This window comes from Castor canadensis, chromosome 17 (assembly GCF_047511655.1).
Source record: "Castor canadensis chromosome 17, mCasCan1.hap1v2, whole genome shotgun sequence".
NCBI lineage: Eukaryota > Metazoa > Chordata > Mammalia > Rodentia > Castoridae > Castor > Castor canadensis.
This window is the reverse complement of record NC_133402.1, coordinates 46,320,825-46,339,653: the sequence shown is the minus strand read 5'-3', so window position 1 is coordinate 46,339,653 and position 18,829 is coordinate 46,320,825. Positions and strand designations below refer to the sequence as shown.

The window sequence follows — 18,829 nt, the reverse complement described above, 5'->3', positions numbered from 1 at the left end:
CTCCTCAAGAAAGAGGAATCTCAAGGGAATTCTGCTGGGTGAAAAAGGCCAGTGTCAAAGGTCACCTGCTGTACAATTCCGTTTATATAACCTTCTTGAAATGGCAGCCATAGACATGAACAGGTTAGTGGTTGCAGGAGTTAGGGATGGGGGGGTGTACAGCAGGCCACAGGAGGAACACTTGTAGGGGTGGAACAGTCTGAATCTGACTGTGAGAGTGCATTCACAAACCTGCATCTGTGGTTACAGTGCACACACACACACACACACACACACCACATTAACACCAGCAAAACTGGGCAAGCCTGAGTAAGAGTGCTGGATTCCACCGTATCTGTATCCTGGCTGCGATGCTGCCCTACAGTCCTGCAGACATTACCATCAGGAAACAGGGTGAAGGGTACACAAGAGCTAGCTGCATTCTTTCCTTTTCAAATTAACGTGCATTAATTGTACAGAGGGGTTTCACTGTGATACTTCCACACATGCACAATGTACCTCGATCAAATTCATCCCTTCTCTCCTTCCCCTTTATCTCTCCCTTCTTAAATGTAGTTCTGTTTTCATGCAAGACTATAAAGTACTTTGATCATATTCAACTTGCATTATTTCTTACACCTCCATGTGAATCTATAAACAAAGAAAGAAAACAATAAATATCAGCGTGTCAGAGGACTGTAAGTAAACACCGAACGGCCTAATACGATTGAAAGTGATACACTAGAACGAAGAGAGATTAAAATGAGGCAGAAGAAATGTCATGAATGAGAAGTTTTGAAAACTGATGAAAGAGGGTGAGGGGTGTGGCAGCTCATGTAGCAGAACACCTGCCCAGCAAGCACAAGGCCCTGAGTTCAAATACCAGTACCACACACACACACAAACAAAACCCCGAAATCAACCCATGGACTCAAATCCCATGACCCCCAATCAGTATTAATATGAGGGGAAAAAACCTACATTAAGGCACATGTTAGTTAAACTACTGACATTCAGAGTTAAAGAGAAAATCTTAAAAGTTGCCAAAGGACAGAAGACACAATCTTCAATGGAGCAAGAAAAAGATGACAGCTAATTTTCATCTGCAGTAATGGAGGCAAAAAGCCAATGGAATAACATCTAAAATGCCAAAAGAAAAGTCTCTCTCTACTGAAAATATAGAAAAAGTGTTTTTCAGACAAAAAAAAAAACCAAGAGAACTTACTGCCAGAACCCATTTTCAGAAACATTGAAGAAAATTCTAGACCAGGCATGAGGGCATGTGCCTGTAACTCCACCTACTCAAGAGGCCTAAGTAGGAGGATCTTGGTCCTGGGCTGCCCTGGGCAAAACCCAGACCCTACCTCAAAAATACCTGAAGCAAAAAGGGCCAAGGGTTTAGCTCAAGTGACAGAATGTCTGCCTAGTAAGTGTGAGGTCCTAAGTTCAAAATCCAGTTCAAATTCTTTAAGATAAAGGGAATTATTTCAGATTGAAGGTCAGAACTATAGGAAGAAATGGTTAGTATTTGGGAAATAAACAAAGACTATTTTTTTTTCTTTTTAAAATTTCTATAAAGACTCTTGGCTGTTTAAAGAAAAAACAATAAGCAATTTATGCGGGTTGTATGACCTACATAGACAATAAGTCAAAAGACACGAGGGGATACTGTGTAAGGATGGTTCAGTTTTAGCCGGGTATCATTGTGCATACTTGAATCTCAGCATTCAGGAGACTGAACCAGGAGGATCTTAAGTTCAAGACCAGCATGGGTTACACAGCAAGACCTTGTCTCAAAAAAAAGTTCCGATTTTTACATTGTGTTCATGAAATGGCATAATATTAACTCATGAAAGATATCAAAAGTTAAGGTTACATGTCATGATGTCTAAAATAACCCTTCAAATATGACAAAGAGCCAGCCATGGTAGTTCCTGCCTGTAATCCCAGTACTTAAGATGCTGAGGCAGGAGATCGAGAGTTGCAGGCCAGCCTGGGCTACCTACTGAGATCCCGTCTCAAAAAACAAAACAAAACATAAAAGCTATCTAGTTTTTTGGGTGTCTTACCTATCCTCATACCTCCCTCGTGTGCTCTCGCTTTATCATGTTGACCTCAATGCAGAGAAACTAAAGCAGATACTTTAAAGCAACTGAGGCCAATAGGAAAATGGGACCAGGAACTAGAGAAAAGGTTAGATCAAAAAGAATTAACCTGGAAGGTAACACACATGCACAGGAAATCAATGAGTCAACTCCCTGTATAGCTATCTTTATCTCAACCAGCAAAAACCCTTGTTCCTTCCTATTATTGCTTATACTCTCTCTGCAACAAAATTAGAGATAAGGGCAAAATAGTTTCTGCCGGGTAGCGAGGGGGGTGGGGAGGGGAGAGAGAGGGATGGGGGGAAGGGAGGAGAAATGACCCAAACATTGTATGCACATATGAGTAAAAGAAAAAAAAATAACAAAAATATGGCAAAGAGATATAAGTACATTAGCTGCTCAATACTGATGACTGTGTAAAAAAGAGTTATTTCCTCTTGATTTCACAGATATGGAAACTGAGGCTTGACCAGGTTAAAACTTTGCAGCAGGTCACCAGATAGGATACTCAACCCAAGTTGTGACCCATGTTGGGGCTCAGAAAACAGTACCCCAAAGTGTGGTGCTTTGGCATGCTATATGCTTTGAACTAAAGGAGAAGGAGGGTCTTTCTGACCTCCTGCCCGGTCCCTTGCCTCTCCTTCTCTCCTCAAACACAGGAAGGGCTTGCTCTTAGGTTCTGCTGTCTGCCTAAGACTGGATCTTCCAAAGGATTCACTTGTGGGAAAGACAGTGACCACACAAAGAGCCAGGGGAACTTTGTCCCAGAATATAGCCTCTTTGGGGACCCATTCATATCCCCTACTCCCTTGCCTCCTGCCCTTTCCCCATGAAGAGTAAAATAAGCAAACAAGTCTCCCTAGGTATTGGATATACACACATATATATTTGAGATTTTGTCATGCACAGAGTTTCTGTCACAACCACTCAGCTCTGTGCCACTGTGGATAGACAACTGGGCACGGTGGTGTTCCAACAAATCTTCCCTGACACAAACAAGTAGCAGGGCAGATCTGGCCCCCAGATCATGGTTTACCAACCTCTGCTTTGTTCCAATGTCCAGTAGCTTTCAGATGCCCAAGGAAGGTCATTCTTTCTGGTCTGCATCCAGAATGAGGGGCCAGAACCACCAGTTCTGCCAACAGGGTGTATTTGGTCTGAACGTTTGGTTGCCTCCACCCCTCTCCCTTGGGCCCTGACCCAGGATTTTACCTACCCAAAAGGCTCAGTTCCCTTTCACTCCTGCCTCAGGGGACTGTCCAGGCAGAGGCAGAGACTGCTGAGTGCCATTACTGAGCACAGTGTGCTCCCTCAGTGCTCTCTTTCTCTGTCTTAAAATAACCCCAGGCTTCCTCCAGCCGCTTCCTCACTCCTTCTCCCAGATGTCTCCCTGTGGCCTGTTGCGCAAAGCTCCCGCTCTGGTGGCCCTCTAACGTGAGGTCAGCCCAGCGCTTGGCCATCAAGTCTTTAAAACACACAGGGACTATTTTTAACAAGGGTTGTTGTGTCTCCATGACCAACTTCCAGCCATCAAACTGATCTGGTGCAGCTTGAGCAGAGGGGCCGGCGCAGGGCTGAGGTGAAAGGTCTAGCAGGAGACCACACCATGGGGAGGCTGGCATTTAAGACTGCCCAGCAGTTTTCAGCTGACAAACTGTCCTCAAACGACATTCACCCACTCTTCCTCTCAGGACACCCACCCCACTCACTAGTTGGCTCAACTTTGTAATGAAAGAAATCAAAATCTCAGCCATGTTGAGTAACTTACTAAAGGTCACAGAGTCCATTTAAGGTCAGAATCAGAATCAGAATTTGCCCTGCGTTGTCAAGCTTCATCCAAAAGTCTGTAACCATTTCTTGACCCTTGGCATCACTTCTGAAATTTGGACCTGTTGTTCTGGAGGTGCCTCACCTCTACCTGCAGGTAGAGTTTTGCTTAGGGGCTCAGGAATCACTCTTCTGAGCACCCTCAAATGAGAACTGCTGTCCGCTGTGGGCATCACAGTCCCACAGGCACCCATTTCAGCTCCACCAGTCCCCATGACCAGGCACCTTTGCGTAGCGTCCAACCTACACAACCGTACCAGCGGCCCTGCCGAAGAGGAATTTCAAACTCTTTCCACCCGCCCAGAAAAAGAAATGTGCAGGTACCTTTGTGGCTGGTATAGGAGACCACCTAATTCATGGATTGTGACCAAGCATGGTCTAATTAAATAAATGAAGAATTCGAAATGAAAAATTTCAAAAAAAAAACGTTAAATTCTCTCGCATGCATTAGGCAGCTCAGTTGCTAGGGAGACGCTCCCAGTCAGCCCTGGAAGTCCAGCGCTTTGCGGGAGATAACGCATCAGGCATCCCGCAGCACAGAGGGGACCGCTGGCGCCCTGAGCACGCGGTTTTTCCTCCGTGGCGACCTCCTTGGAACCAGATAACCGAGAATGCCAAAGCTCTATCGTATATGAGAACACACCACGGCCCAAACCCACTGGCCATCAGGGCGCGACCAAGCTGCCCTACTGTGCATTGTGCTGGACTCAAAATTCAACCTGGCTACCTCTCAGCCCTCGGAGAACGGTGAGGAAAACGGGCACCTGGGTGATCCCAGTACTGTTAGAGTTAACTCAAGGTATCAAGTAGACTTACAAGGATAATGACGCCTAGTTCATCAAATGAAAAAGCTCTCTGATTTCAGACTGCACATACCACAAAAAATGCCATTAAGCAATGGCACAGTGCTTTCTTATTTAGCTTTTTAATTTTATACTTAATGAAATATGTCTTTCAGACTCATTTAGATCAATTTTCTCGTCTATCACTCAGGCACATACATAGAAAGGAAGCTGTAAGTATAAGGACTTGGTTAAGGCTTGGTTCCCATTCAGAACCTCACTCTTTTGAATCACTTCTTTTATGGTACAAGGGTTTTGAACTCAGGGCCTTGTGTTTGCTAGGCAGGGGGTCTACCACTTGACCATGTCTCCAGCCCCTGAATCATTTTTATACAGAGTGTGGTGTCTCTACTCTCCACACTTTCATCCTCTGTGACATCTTGAGGCTGTGACATTTTTCCAAAATGGTGCTCCATTACCGTTTCTTGAATTTTCTTCCAAGTTGCTGGTATCTACTGTGCAAAATTTCAGTGATATCCATGTCACAACCATCCATTGCATTTAGGAATGTGTCCTGGGGCTGGGGGCATGGCTCAAGTAGTAGAGTAGTAGAGTGCTTGCTTAGCATTTATGAGGCACTGGGTTCAATCCCCAGCACTACAAATACATATATATATAAAGAAGAAGAATGTACCCTGCTAGACTGCAGAGAACTGTGCATCTCAGTACTGGTGAGACAGGTGAACCAGTGTGGGGAGGCAGGTTGGCCCTGCAGGCTCCATGTTGGAAATCTGTGCTCCCAACAATTGAGCGGCCAGCTGTGGGGCCTTCACCCTCCCCCTGCAGCGCGACTATTGCAACAATAGGCTGCATGACTTTCCCCAGCCACTTCTGAAAAAGGTGCTTTGTTCTGCTTGAGGTGGGCAGTTTGCATGCACGAGGGTCTGGGAGGGTTTGAGCATCTCTGGGCTTGAAGTCTTCATCTTCTAAGGGCCTCTGGGGTCAAGCCTCAGGGTCCTTCAGCACACACAGCAGGAAACAGAGGCCTGACCTCTCTCCTCCTGCCTTCTACCACGCTGTCCCCTGGGTGAGACACACTCTGGCTAACCCCCCCGCCTCTGACTGGCCACATCTCAGTGCTGGCCCTGTTGGATTGGACAAGTTCACGATCTGTTTTACCCTGAGATCCTGAGAGTCTCAACTCATGAGGATTCAAACCAGGTTCAGGTGGGGTGGCTCAAGGCACACAGTGACCTCTTCACATCTGGCCACCTCGGTTGTAGGACCTGTGCCCTCTGGATGAGCCTTCTATACTCCAGGGTAGTCCCTGCTGTCCTGGAAATGGGGTGGACATCTTGGTCTGGCTCCCTCCGCCATGGCCATTCACTGGCAGTGCTCCTGGATTTGCCTTTCCTCTCTCACACCTCAACCCAGTCCTCAGCTCTAACTGGCAAGAAGGTAACACTCAGGCTACAATGGTCCCTCCCAGCAGTGGGGTGATCGCTCACGCCACGCTGTCAGAGGAGGGGAGCACCTGCGTGGACGCTGCAGGTGGTGTCTTGTCTGAGCACATGTGAGCATCTACCTGGGCCCTGGGCTGGGCACTTCCCTGACAGCTGTGACTGACTAATTCTCAAGACTAAATTGCCCTCCCCACACCTCCGCAGTCATGTGGTGTGAGGCGTGTTCCTTTAGATGAAAATAAATCAGCAGGTACCTTCCCCCAAAGCCGGCTTTTAGCATGGTGTGTGGGATAGATAGCGTGTGTGTGTGTATGTGGGGTATTGTGTTTACATGTGGGGTGTGTGTGTGTGTGTGTGTGTATGGTGTGTAGTGTGCTGTGTATGTGCGGGGGTGGGGTGAGGTCAAAGTCTTCCAGGATTAGAACCCAGTGAGGACCAGGGAAGTGTTCCCTTTCCACCCTGAATGAACAGAGCATCCCTGACCCTTCAGAGCAGGAACCTAAGGAATTTCTCAGTTTTCCTGTAGGGCATCTGGGAAGCCTGCTTTTCTCTACCTCTCAAAATGTCCTAACATCCCCTAAGTCAACAACACTCGCACCAGCTCCACAAACCAATGTGTGAGTCTTACAGAAGAGATGGGAAGAATTGGGAGCAGTGAAAGAACTCTGGCATCAGACTGGTATTTTATGAAGCTGCACAGAAGCTCTGTAGAGTGAAGACCGGAGTCCAGGCCAATGGCAGGGCGGGCACCCACTGGGCAGGCAACGGAGTCTGTAATTATACAGCTATTTTAGACCTAGAGTTAGCAATGGTCAGATTTAGAAGGTACACAGCTGTCACTCAGGTGGCATCACATGGGATATTTAGAAAATAACTAAGAAGTACAAAGACAAGGTTGAAAACAAGGTCTGGTCACATAGCAGAGACAGATAGCTGCCCACCAAACTCTGGGTTCCTCTTCCCTCTGACAGCTGATGCTGGAAGAGGCTGACAGCTCCTTGCAATGGGCTGAGGCCAAAGGACTGAGGATTGGCTAGAGGAAGTGGGCAGAGTGCAGTATGGCACCCTCCTATGACTCTCCACGTCTCTCCCCAGCCCTGCAGGCTGCTCTGATGTCCTGGGCAACCTCAAAAGCCCAGAGCTGAAGATGGCTCCTCTGTGACCCTGGAACCTCCAAGACACGAAATGTGAATGGAATAGACCCTCCTCCCTTGTTCCCTTTCCCTGAGGATTAGACTTCAGGGAGAGAGAAATAGCGTTTGCTGTGCTGGATGCTGAATTTGGGGATTTATCTGTTATAGTATGTTGAGTATCAGTTCTGGTGATGAAGACATTTTTATTGCTGGAGATGACTTGTGGACAATCAGGACATGAGCAGACCTCTAGGTATTAGTGCACAGTTAAGGAGTCAGAGGTAATAATGACCTAACTGGTGACTCAAACAGGAGCTGGCACCCAGAGGTGTGCTGATGACTAAGATGTCTGTAGTTAATTTAAATGACTGAGAGTTAGCTGATAATCAATGGACACATAGATTATCATATGTTCCCGCAGCCCTGCTCTCAGCCTGTGTCTATCTGCAGTGGCTGCTTTTGTAACTTCCCACTGGCCAGAGTCCTACTCTGGAGGCCACCTGGCAAGCTCCCCTGACCTATCTTGTCCTTTCTAGTGGAAAGGATTTGCCTCTACCCAGTGAGTGACATCACCCCTGGGTGGCCTGCTTCCTCTGCAGGTCCCACACATTCCTTCCCACTCCACCCCTGCAACAGTGCCTGAGGAATGGGATCCCTTCTTTCAACTCTGAGGACAGGCCTTCTTCATGAATCCCAGATGGGCCTCCTATTGTTTGTGGCAGGGATGGCCTGGGGGAGCCTCTGGATGAACTGCGGAAGGCCCTTGCAGCCCTTCTGAGGTAGGCCAGAAGTAGGGAAAATTTCAGAACTTGTATGTATGTTGCCCAGGACAGGCACAGACCACTCGCACCTGTCTGGGAACTGCTACGCCCCTCCCCACTCATTATTAGGTGGGAATCACCTGGTTCCTCCCTTCCCATAGATTAGTGTAAGTTAAAAAGAAAAGCACCCTCTCTCTGCCGGAAGACTCTGCCTGCGCCCCACCACGCTCCCCTTTGTATTTCCCTTCCCTAACTTTTAATAAACTCCATTTACACCCACGTGTCCTGCGATGGATTCTTCCCACGGGACACAAAGAATTTGGAAGTCTTCTGCTCACAGACTGAATACTTCCAGCCTCCCTCTTCCATGGGTGTTTACTAGCTGTAGGTAGAACTAGGCAAAAGTGATTTTGTGACTTCTAGGTCCCTGTCTGGTGCCCAAAGGAGGCTCCTCTAGCTGGTGCTAGAGGTAATGGCTCCCAACCTGGTCCATCCCAGGTTAGAGGGAGCCCAGGTCCACACCGAATCATATGCTCAGAACCCCAGGGTGACCTCAGTCAGTGCACATTGACTGTGACCAGGCTTCCCAGGCCCAGGTCAGGAAGTGACGTCTTAGCAGGTTCTAGAGGAGTTTGGGGCCAACTGCAGAGAAACCTAGAAATCAGGACTGTCTTGGGAAATCCAGGAGGCATGAAGGCTGGCTTCGAAAAGGTCTTTGGGAAGAAAGTGGGGAGCAGGGTTGGGGTCATGGCTCTTCCATCTTCTCGTGTGTGGTCTTGGGCCTGGTACATGAGTCCTCAAGAACGACGTTAGTTAGCACTGCTGTTGCTGATGGCTGGGGGAATCACAGACCACAGGTCTGACATACTGGTGTCTGGCACGGACATGCTTTCTCAGAGGCCGAGCAAGAGCTGGAATTCAAATTCAGGGCTTAAGGCAAGGGATATGAGTCATAGGTGTTGGGCTCCAACAGGCCTGGGCACCTCCTTTCCTCCAGGGCCTCATTAACTCTGCGCCTCCCTCCCTCCTTTCCTCCCTAATGGGCAGCCTAGGGTGGGTGATGGGGGCCTGGATTTTGGGTCTGAGGCTTTTGTCCTTGGGTGCCCTGCCAGCACTGTCACCACCCGCTACCTTCCCTGGGGGATCCCCACTTGCTCACTGTTGGTCACCCCAGATTCCATTCTCCAAACTCATCAGCCTGATGGGAGCCTTTGGCTGCCCGCCCTCTAAGTGTCAGGCAAGGACCCAGCCCACAAAGCAGCTGTTTTCCACTGGCTCTTCTCACAGGAAAACAGGCGCGTGTGAGCTCTTCCCATCTCACCCACTCCTTTGCCTTTCCATGACCTCTGTGCAGGGTGTGGCAGGCCCCGATCAGCCACCCCACCAGGTTAACAAACACTTAACTCCTGTGCAACTTTTGCCTGGAGGCAGCACCAGGCTTTGTAAAATGTGGGGAGAGATGCTCAGAGTGGGATGTACAGAGAGTGGGTCAAGATAACCCTGTGTTTCCAGCAAATCACAGCTTCTTGGCGTCAGTTTTGACACCTACAAAAGGGAATGCTAGTTGTTTTCTGTCTGGTCTCATTCAGTCTTGTCTGTGTCAGTAGGAAAGCCCCATTGGAGGAGTGCTGCCTTCAGTTGTTCTGTCTCCAAGGCTGCAAGAGCCAAGGGCTAGGACAGGAGGAGACTCTTGCCTGCTCAGACTGTGCAAATGCTAACTTCCCAGGATATTTTGTGTTTCTTCGGATTCCACACCCAAGCAAAGGATGGTTTCCCCAACTGGGCACATCCTCCTAGGCAACTGGACATCCCAACCAAGAGAAAAAGAGAAAAGCCAAGGGGAACAGGTTCTCAGCTTGTTTCAGTCTTCTCAACCTTGTACTTCTTGTTTCTTGAGACAGGATCTCACTGTGTAGCCTCAAACTCTCAATCTTCCTGCTTCAGCCTCCTGAGTGCTGGGATCACAGCCATGTGCCACCATGCCCAGCTAACATTGTATATTTTGATGTTTTCTCCATTATCAAAATATGTCATGACCAATAAAAATTAGAAAATGCAGAAAGTAAACAGAAGGAAAAAATAATTCATAGGACCCTCATCCAGTCATCTGTGGGCAAATTTCCTTCATTAAAAAAAAATATGGTTCAGAGCACACTGTTTATGTATCTTGTCTTTTTTTGGGAGGGAGTGGGGTGGGACTGGGGCTTGAACTCAGGACTTTGTGCATGTAAGCAGCCACTCTATCACTTGAGCCACACCTCTAACCATATCTTGTTTTAGTCATGAAAAAATTTCCATGTTTTATATATATATATTTTGTTGTTGTTGCAGTCCTGGGGTTTGAACTCAAGGCCTCACACTGGCTAGGCAGGCACTCTTTCACTCGAGTCACTTCATCGGCCCTTTTTTTGTGAAGGTTTTTTTCAAGATAGGGTCTTGCAAACTACCTGCTCAGGCTAGCTTTAAACTGCGATCTTCCTGATCAGCTAGAACTACAGGCATGAGCTACTGGCACCTGGCTACATTTTTTTTTTTAAATGTCTTTTGGGGGCTGGAGGTGTGGCTCAAGTGATAGAACGCTTGGCCAATAAGCAGAAGGTCCCGAGTTCAAACTCAAGTACTGCCAACCCCTACCCTCATCTCCCAAAAGCCAAAATGTCTTTTAGGCTAGAGATGTTGGTCAAGTAGTAGAGCACTTGCCCACATGTGTGAGACCCTCGTTTCGGCACTGGAGGTGAGGGTGTCCCTTGCTGGCTCGTCTTTCACTGACTTTTCTTGACCAGCTCCCTGAAGGCCTGTGTTCCAGCTGGGATAAGGAAGGCCTCTGCCAGCTCATGTACTGATTTAGTCTTGAAGATCAGTTTTGCTTTCTTTGGCAGACTTCTAGTGTGGCGGTGTCCACCAGACACCTTGTGCACAAACTCTCTTTACTCATTTCCAACACAGAAATGACCTTGACATCTGCCCATGAGCCTGGGTAACCCCAAGCCCTCTGGAACCAACCTAGGCCCTTGGCCTCTCAGTCACCACCTGCAGAAAGGGCTCTGCTTCTATGCTTTCCAGGATTTATAGAGTGAAAACTTTCCAGAAGGGGAGCCCCAGTCAGACTCCCTTCAAAATGCACACTTGTAATCCCAGCTATTCAGGAAGTGGAGGTAGGAAGATCATGGTCTGAGGTTGGCCTGGCAAAAGTGGTAGAGTGTTTGCCCAGGAAGCTCAAGGCCCTGAGTTCAAACCCCAGTAACCATCAAAAAACAAAGAAACAAAAATGACTTTGGTCCACACTTCACCTGATTGCCATACATCAAGCAAGATGGGCAATTAGGTGAGGGATCCAGGAACATATGGCAGGGTAGCATTAAGTGGAAGCCAGAAGAAGTGGGTTTTGATCCTGGCTCTTCTACCTGTTAGCTGTGAAAATGGAGAAAATTACTGAACCTCAAAGCCTGTCTTCATAGTTATGAGAACAATCCCTTCCCCATGGGATTTTTGTGGAAACTAAATGAGGTAATGCATGTGAACAAACCAAGTTCAGTTTTTGACTGAATCCAGGCAGCCGATAAATGGCTGAGGTCATTCCCATCCCATCCACTCCCCCACAGGGAGGAGGCTTCTGTCCAATTATCCCACCATGTACTACCTCCTAGTAAGTACCAGCGAGCGCTTGCTTTCAACAGTTTTATCCAAAGCCATACCGGTTTCTGCTAGCTGGTCAGGCAAGTAGCCTTGAGACTTTACTGCTCTGGCCAGATAACGTGCAAATACAGGGCTTCCTACCCTGTCTCTTAAGACCACTTAGTTTACCAGAGGGAAAAACAGGACAATCAAGCAAAAACACTCCTCCCCTATGTGCCAAATCTTCTCATTCACTTATATTTAATCCACATTTGTCCCTATACATAATGAGATCCTGTGTGAACCTCTTAATATGTGCTCTAGAGTTCTGGCCCCTACCTTCCCTCCTGGTCCTTGTCTTTCCTAGCTCCACTTCATCACATCTTGGTGTTGGGCCACTGACCCCATTTAAGCTGAAGATTAGGGAGAGGAAGGACTCATCCTAATTTGAGAGGATGGCTCAAATGCATCAATTAATCCAGTGCTTCTGCTATCCATTAGAAGCCCTTGCAGAGTTTGTTTGGTTTTCCGTGGGGCTGAGATGGAACCCAGGGCCTCTTACATGTTAGGCACACACTCTGCTGCTGAGTTACGTCTCAGCCCCACTTGAAGAGATTTTAAGATAATTGATGCTCAAGCCATACCCCAGACCAATGAAACTGGAATTTCAGGGCATGGGGACCAGGCATGGTGCTGAGCTGGAGCTACGTATGAGACCTCAGGACTTAACTGCTGATGTTAAGGGGCTAGAGTCAGTGCTGTCTCCTGTGGAGTGAGTTCCAGAGCGTGAGGCCCACACGTGTCTCCCTGTAGCATTCCACATGGAGCTGGGCACACAGCCAGCGCTTCTGTGGTGATGGAAGACCTCACTCTGCTCCTGATTAATTCCTAGAACTGGAACATGATGGCTATTTCAAGATCACAGATATGTCCCAAAGTGATAAACATTTTATTACACTAAAAAAAAAAAAAAAAACCTGTCAACTTCGGGGGGACCACATCACAGGCCATTTCAGAATAATGGCACCAGATAACATAGCTTTTTTAACATCATAAAATGACTAAATGTTTCCCTGTCCCCATTAATTATTAACCACCGGCTATGGCCAGTTCTGGTAAAAGCACCTCATTCCTGACTTCATAGGTTTGCCTAATATACCCACAATTTGGGTCCACTCCTGGCCACCTTCCCAGCAGCTGGGAGGTAGGAGGTAACACCACAGTCCATTCCCCTAGGGTGAAGTTTCTCTTCCCAGCGACACCTCTGGGGGCTGCCAAGACAATGGCAACATTGCCATCTGGGGCCCACATGAGACATCTGGGGCCCGAGTCCCTCTGGGTGAAGTGGGGCTCTGAGGTTAGGGACCAGCAGCGCAGAGCACAGTTCTGCTTCCCTAGGTAGTGGTATGATGCAGGCCTCCTCATTCAAGTTCACAAGTGGAGCCCTGCCTGAGTGCATGTGCGTCAGCATCAGGATGGGAACAGCAGGCCACCCAGCTAGGATGTGGGGGAGGAAGAGGCCAGTGTGACACAGCTGAGGAGCCCTGGGGATATGAGTAGAGGGACCAGCACTGCTGGCCTTTACATTCAGAGCAGCTTCTCTCTAATGCTCTCTCACTGAGTTTTTTCTTTTCTTTTTTCTCTTCATTTTGTTTAGTTTTTGAGACAGGGTCTTGCTATGTAGCCCAGGTTGGCCTTGTGAACTTGAGAACCTGCTTCCCAGTGCCGGGATTACAGAATGCACCACCACACCTGGTGCCAGAGAAACTTCTGAAGGTCCCAGTGCCCAATTCCACACACTGGACACTTGAATGTGACCTGAATGGCTTCTTTACCTAGCCAGGAGAGCAGTTAAGGCATTGGGAAGTTCAGCTATGGCTCCCAAGCTGTAAGGCTCCTCGGTGCTGCCTGAGTCCAAAGAAGCACGTCACTCAGAGCCATCGCTAGGATCCAGAGGCCCTGGGCTGCTCAAGAGCTCTCACTTGCTTCTTTCTTCCCCCACCCAGCAGCACTCTGACTTCATATAGGGTCAGATGGCTTCCTCCACCTTGAAATGGGAGTGGGGAGCAAGGAATGGCTGCATACCCTTCCCCTTATTCCTCCTTTGCTCACGTCCACCCTGTCTCTTGCACCAGACCATGGCACACATGCATGCTCATTGACTCCAGTCTGTCCTGGTGAGAAGGCCAATGTCTTTTCCCTTTCCTAGGGCTGGCAGACTCCTTCCCTTCACCTCCTTCGCCTGGAAGGAGGTTTCTTGGAGGCCCTGTGCAGCCACAGCCTCCTTGCAGTCACTCTTGTATCAGGAAGTTGATGAGGGCAGTCCTGGGGGACAAGAAGGCCTTCTTGATGCTTCTCCCCTGCAACAATCTGACCCCCAGCTCACTCTGGAGAACAAGTTCGTGGACTTTGTCCTGGTCCCGGGCGACTTGCTGGGGCACGGGGACCTTGCCACAGGCTTTGTTGTTGATCTGCAAAGAAAAAACATTGAGGAGTGTCCTCAGAGTGGCAGGCAGCTCAGTACCAATCCCCACTGCCTGCCAGCAGAGCTGCTGTGCTGGTTTGGAGAAGGAAGTGGAGGTCAGGAGGAAGCCAGTTGGTAGCCTCCCAAGAGGAAACTCTCCAATGAGACAGATAGGATTAATGCCCCCGCTGAGAGGAAGAGACAGACAGACAGACAGACAAATAAGGGGCTTTGCGTGAGTGCTCACATGAAGAGTGAGGACTACTATGCATTTCCTGGATACAGCTGCTCAACACAGCCAGGGTGGAAGTCATATCAAAAATCCTTAGCATGAGACGCAGGAGAGGGAGTGCGCTATCCCCTTGGATTTTACCAGGATCTCAGGCAGGCCAACCTCTTTCTGATGACTGGCTCCAGAAGGGGGCGCTCAAGGGCGATGACTCAGAAATTAGACCCACATTGTGTCATATTAACATATTAAGTGTTCTGGCTTAAAATGGACCAGTCAGCGTGGCTGCAGTCATCTGGGGGCAACCCAGATGTCCTCAATCAGGACAACTGTCACATCACACGAGAACCGCCATGTTGCTGGGGAAAGGGAGTGAGTGGCTCAGAAAGCCTCTGTCCTCACAGCCTTGCTTCAAAACTCTCCATTCCACTGCTCCCACTCCACACTCACATCGCTCTAAAATGCTCTTGGTTTTCACTTGGAAAAATATTGTCATTATACATGAAAAGTGACTAGAGACAATTCTCAAGTTTCAAACACAGCACACTGTGGCATGGCTCTGAATCACCTGCTTTGCTTTTTCTTTTTTTAATAGAACTTAGCAGCACATCCACTATTTGCGTTAACCTACAAAAACCACTGTGTCCTACCAGAGTGTGAAATATTATTTTAAAAAAGTGAGCCTCCATGAGTCGAGGTTTTAGAATCTGTTCTGAAGTTTGTGAGAGACTGTGGTCCTCTGTCTTTGTGGCTCTGAGCCATTGGAGAAGAACTCTCATCTGCCACCCAAAAACTGTACTCTTTTCAAAATCTTGGGGGTACCCTTGTCAGTGAGTCACATGCCAATCCTCCTGTGTCTGCTCACTTTTTCCTGTGGAAGTAAACCCATGGCAAGACCTCTGGGCTTCCACCTACAGTGGGGGTTCTGGGTAGGGTGAGCAGGCCCGGTCTTACAAACTGTGGGGCTCTGGGCTTGATTCTCTCTTTTTAAAGGATATAATCCTTTGGATTACTGAGTGAAGTAAGTGAAATAACCTGTGAGAAGTGACCAGCTCATTAAGTCCTATGCACTCCACCTTTGTCAACTGGCCTGGCCAGGGTGGAAGGAGCTGGTCTCAGGCCAGCAATGACCCCTACTTCTAAACCCAGTGAACTGTCTGTGCTTACTATGTTCTGTGTGTCCCTGGAGCCTGGCGGGCTGGTCCTAAGTCATTCTTGTCCACAGTTGGGACTTGGGGATGGGCACATGACTTCTGGATATGGTCACAGTACCAAGTAGTCTTTCCCATGCTGCCAGGGCACCCTCTAGTGGCTCTGGCTGTCTTGGACTCCCTGGTGTCTCTTATCCAGGGCAGTCCCTTCAGGAAGACTGGGCCTCAGTTATGTTCCTCCCAACACTTTCCACAGCACAAGACACCAATTAAACGGGGAGAGAAGCCAGGTTGGGACCCAACACTGACCTTGGCCTTTAAGGTCCAAGGAGAACAGGTACTTTCAGCCACTTCAAACAGAGGTTCCCGCACCCTTGTCTCCACAAGGGCTGTGACATGGGGCTCCTCCTTCAAAGCCAAGGCCCATCTCTTTCTCTCCAGATGCCTTTTCTAATCTCCCAACCACCAGAGGCGGCTGTGCTGATGCCAGTAGCAGTTACAATTTATTTGGTGAACTTTGGACTGGCAGTGTGACCTTCAGGAAGTTGTGAAGCCCTGTTCTGCCAGGGTTTCCTCACCTGTAGAGAGGAGCAGGTCCTGGGGGACAACAGGCCTGCCCCAGGGCTGCTGTGTGGAGAAAATGAGTTTAGATCTGGAAAGTTCTACAGCAGCATCTAGCCCTTAGTGGGTCTTGTCATTAGTGTGTCCAGAAGCACTTCCAGAAATTACCCCACCTAATTCTCTTGACAACTGGGTCAGGCAGCCACTGTGTTTATCTCCATTTTGAAAGGAGAAAACTGAGGTTTAGCCAGACTTATACCAGGATGGCCCAAGTCCCATCTTCACCTTGAGGCTTCACAGACTCAGTGAGTGACAACTCACTCAGCTCATAGGAGAGAAAGCCTTATTTCTGCATCCCTGGTATTTATTTGGCAGAGCCCAGCATGTCACGAGCACAGAGAGCAGAGAACATGCTGAACAGCAGCATTCAGACCTGTGCTTGCAGCTTCTGTTCCTGGCTGGGCTCCAGTGAGCTATCACATGGAGTCGGAACCTAGGCCTCCTGCCTTGGCACACTGCCACCACCCAGAGCCCCCCAAGTTGGAGCCTACACACTTCTTTTTCATCCCACCCTTTTCTTTTGAAGACAGGTCCCACTATGTAGCCCAGGCTGCTCTGGAACTCCTGCCTTCACTCCCCAGTGCTAGGATTACAGGCACATACCACCATGCCTAGTGGTATTTTAAATAGAAATTCTGTGATAACTTAAATAGAAAGACATTCTCATAGGCTGAAACTTTGAGCTGGCATTTGTCAACTGTGCTGAGGACAAGTTCTCAAGAATACATAAGATATTTATTTCTCATAAACATTATTCAAAGAAATGTCCTCTCTGTGCCACAAAGGATGGTTTTGATTTTGAGGATTTTTTTGAAGGCTCCAGGGTCCCCTGCCCCCTCCACCCTGGGGGATGGGACAAAGTGATGGCCACAGGGAACTAAGTGTCCCCACAGGTGTGGAGCCCAGTGGCTGTTGGGCCAAACACTGTCTTTTCAAATTGACTTCCTGTTAGCCTGAGCTGCACAGGTGCAACTGGCTGGGCCTCTGTGAGGTTTGCTCTCTACAATCTGCATTCACTTTCTTTATTTTTCTCTTTCCCCTTTATTCTTCCCTACCTACCCCTCAGCTTTAAGCTCCATGAGGGTAGGGACTATCTGTCTCATTTGCTTTTGTATCCTCAGAACCTGGTACCACGCCTGGTGTAGAGCAAGTCCTGGATAATTACTGAAGAACAAATGAATAATCCATCCTGAGCCTGAGATCTAGGACCTCACTTCCCTGAGTCTGTTTCCTCAGCTAAAAAGTGAAATCAGTGCCTACTGTGAAGGGTGACATGAGTAAAGTAACATTCTGAATAGAAATTCCCTGGCCCCATGTGTGGCTCAGAGGAGACATATCAGCATATCCAAGAGAAATTCCCCATAAATGTGTCTCAAACAAATCAAATGTATAAAAATTACAGGAATACATACAGAAGTTATTTCCTATAAAAGATTTAAGCAATAAAACTACTCTTATGAACTGAAAATGATCCAATTTACAAAAAAAAAAAAAAAAAGGAAAGGAAAGGAACAAAGTCAGGAATTTTATGTAGCTGTTCTGAAATATATTTTACAATAACATATTCATGTATCGCCAGTTATCTGTCACCCTCTCTGTGCCTGGCCTGAAGACCCACCCAGGCATAGGCTGTTCCAAGCAGTCAGAAGGGAGGCAACTGGAAGCTGTGAAGCAGGACAGGTTGGTGCTTTCCCCTTTCCAATCCTACCAGGTCCCTGAGTCCAGCATTTACCTGGTGGTGGTATGTGGTGACAGACAAAAGCTGAGGGCAAATGAAAGACAGGCCTGTGTGTGTGTGTGTGTGTGTGTGTGTGTGTGTACGCTCAGAGGAGGCACTTACCAGAACAGTCACCTGTACTACATCAGGCTGCTGAAGGAACTGTGTGTCCACAGTGGGCCATGCCTGAAGCAGCACTCCAGTGTCCCAAGCATAGTGGTCACAGAGCTTCTTTGGCACCAGCGCCAGGCCTGCAATGCCAAGTCAGAGAAGGTCGGGTCACTCTGAGCACACAGGGTACATATGAGCTCAGGGGCAAGCCCCTGACTGGGAGCTGTCTGAGGAGGCTGGGGAGCCCCAGCACAGCTTTTCGGGCCCACCGCTTACTTTGGCCTTGTTTGTAATCCCAGGTTCATAGACCTGGGAGGTGTAAAAGCCCCCAGAGATGGAAAGACAAATGGACATGCTGCTCTGAAGTGAGCATTTGGAAAAAAAGTCTGCCAACTTTCAAATTCCAAGACCACCAAAAAAAAGTAAAAAACCACATGACCAACTTTCTTAACCCATTTTTTTTAAAAATCAGTTTTTCCTTTTTTTTCTATTGCTTTGTGATTTTTCCTTCCAAATATATGATACCAGCATTTGTTTCAGGACCATTAATTTCAGACCTACTCAAAGTATGTGTTTGTAATGAAGAAGAGACCTTGGCCAGAATATAAATCAATACAGTGCTTCTTTCACTGAGAAAGTCCTGCTTTAAAAAAAAAGTGGTGGTGGGGGAGATATGGCTCAGTGGTACAGTGCTTGCCAAGCATGCACAATGCCCTGGGCTCCATACCCAGCACTAGGGAAAAAAGACCAACAATAATAACAAAAATCCTATTGTCGACCTAATTCAACTGTGTGCTCTGTGACAGCTGGTGTATGTTCCAGCACAATCTCCCCATTTTGCCATGGATTGGCACTGACAGGTCCCAGGCCA

At 48.0% G+C, this 18,829-nt stretch overlaps 1 protein-coding gene across 1 annotated transcript in view; it reads right to left on the bottom strand.

Annotated features, from left to right (window-relative positions):
• Window positions 1-11,962: 11,962 nt before the first annotated feature.
• Window positions 11,963-18,829, bottom strand: part of Lars2 (leucyl-tRNA synthetase 2, mitochondrial) — a 136,218-nt gene continuing 129,351 nt past the window's right edge. The window contains exons 20-21 of the mRNA XM_074059886.1: window positions 17,971-18,098; window positions 11,963-14,136 (exon numbers count right to left, since the gene is read on the bottom strand). Of these exons, the coding sequence (XP_073915987.1) occupies window positions 13,957-14,136; window positions 17,971-18,098 (308 nt within the window). The 3' untranslated portion in view covers window positions 11,963-13,956. The remainder of the gene's footprint in view (window positions 14,137-17,970; window positions 18,099-18,829) is intronic.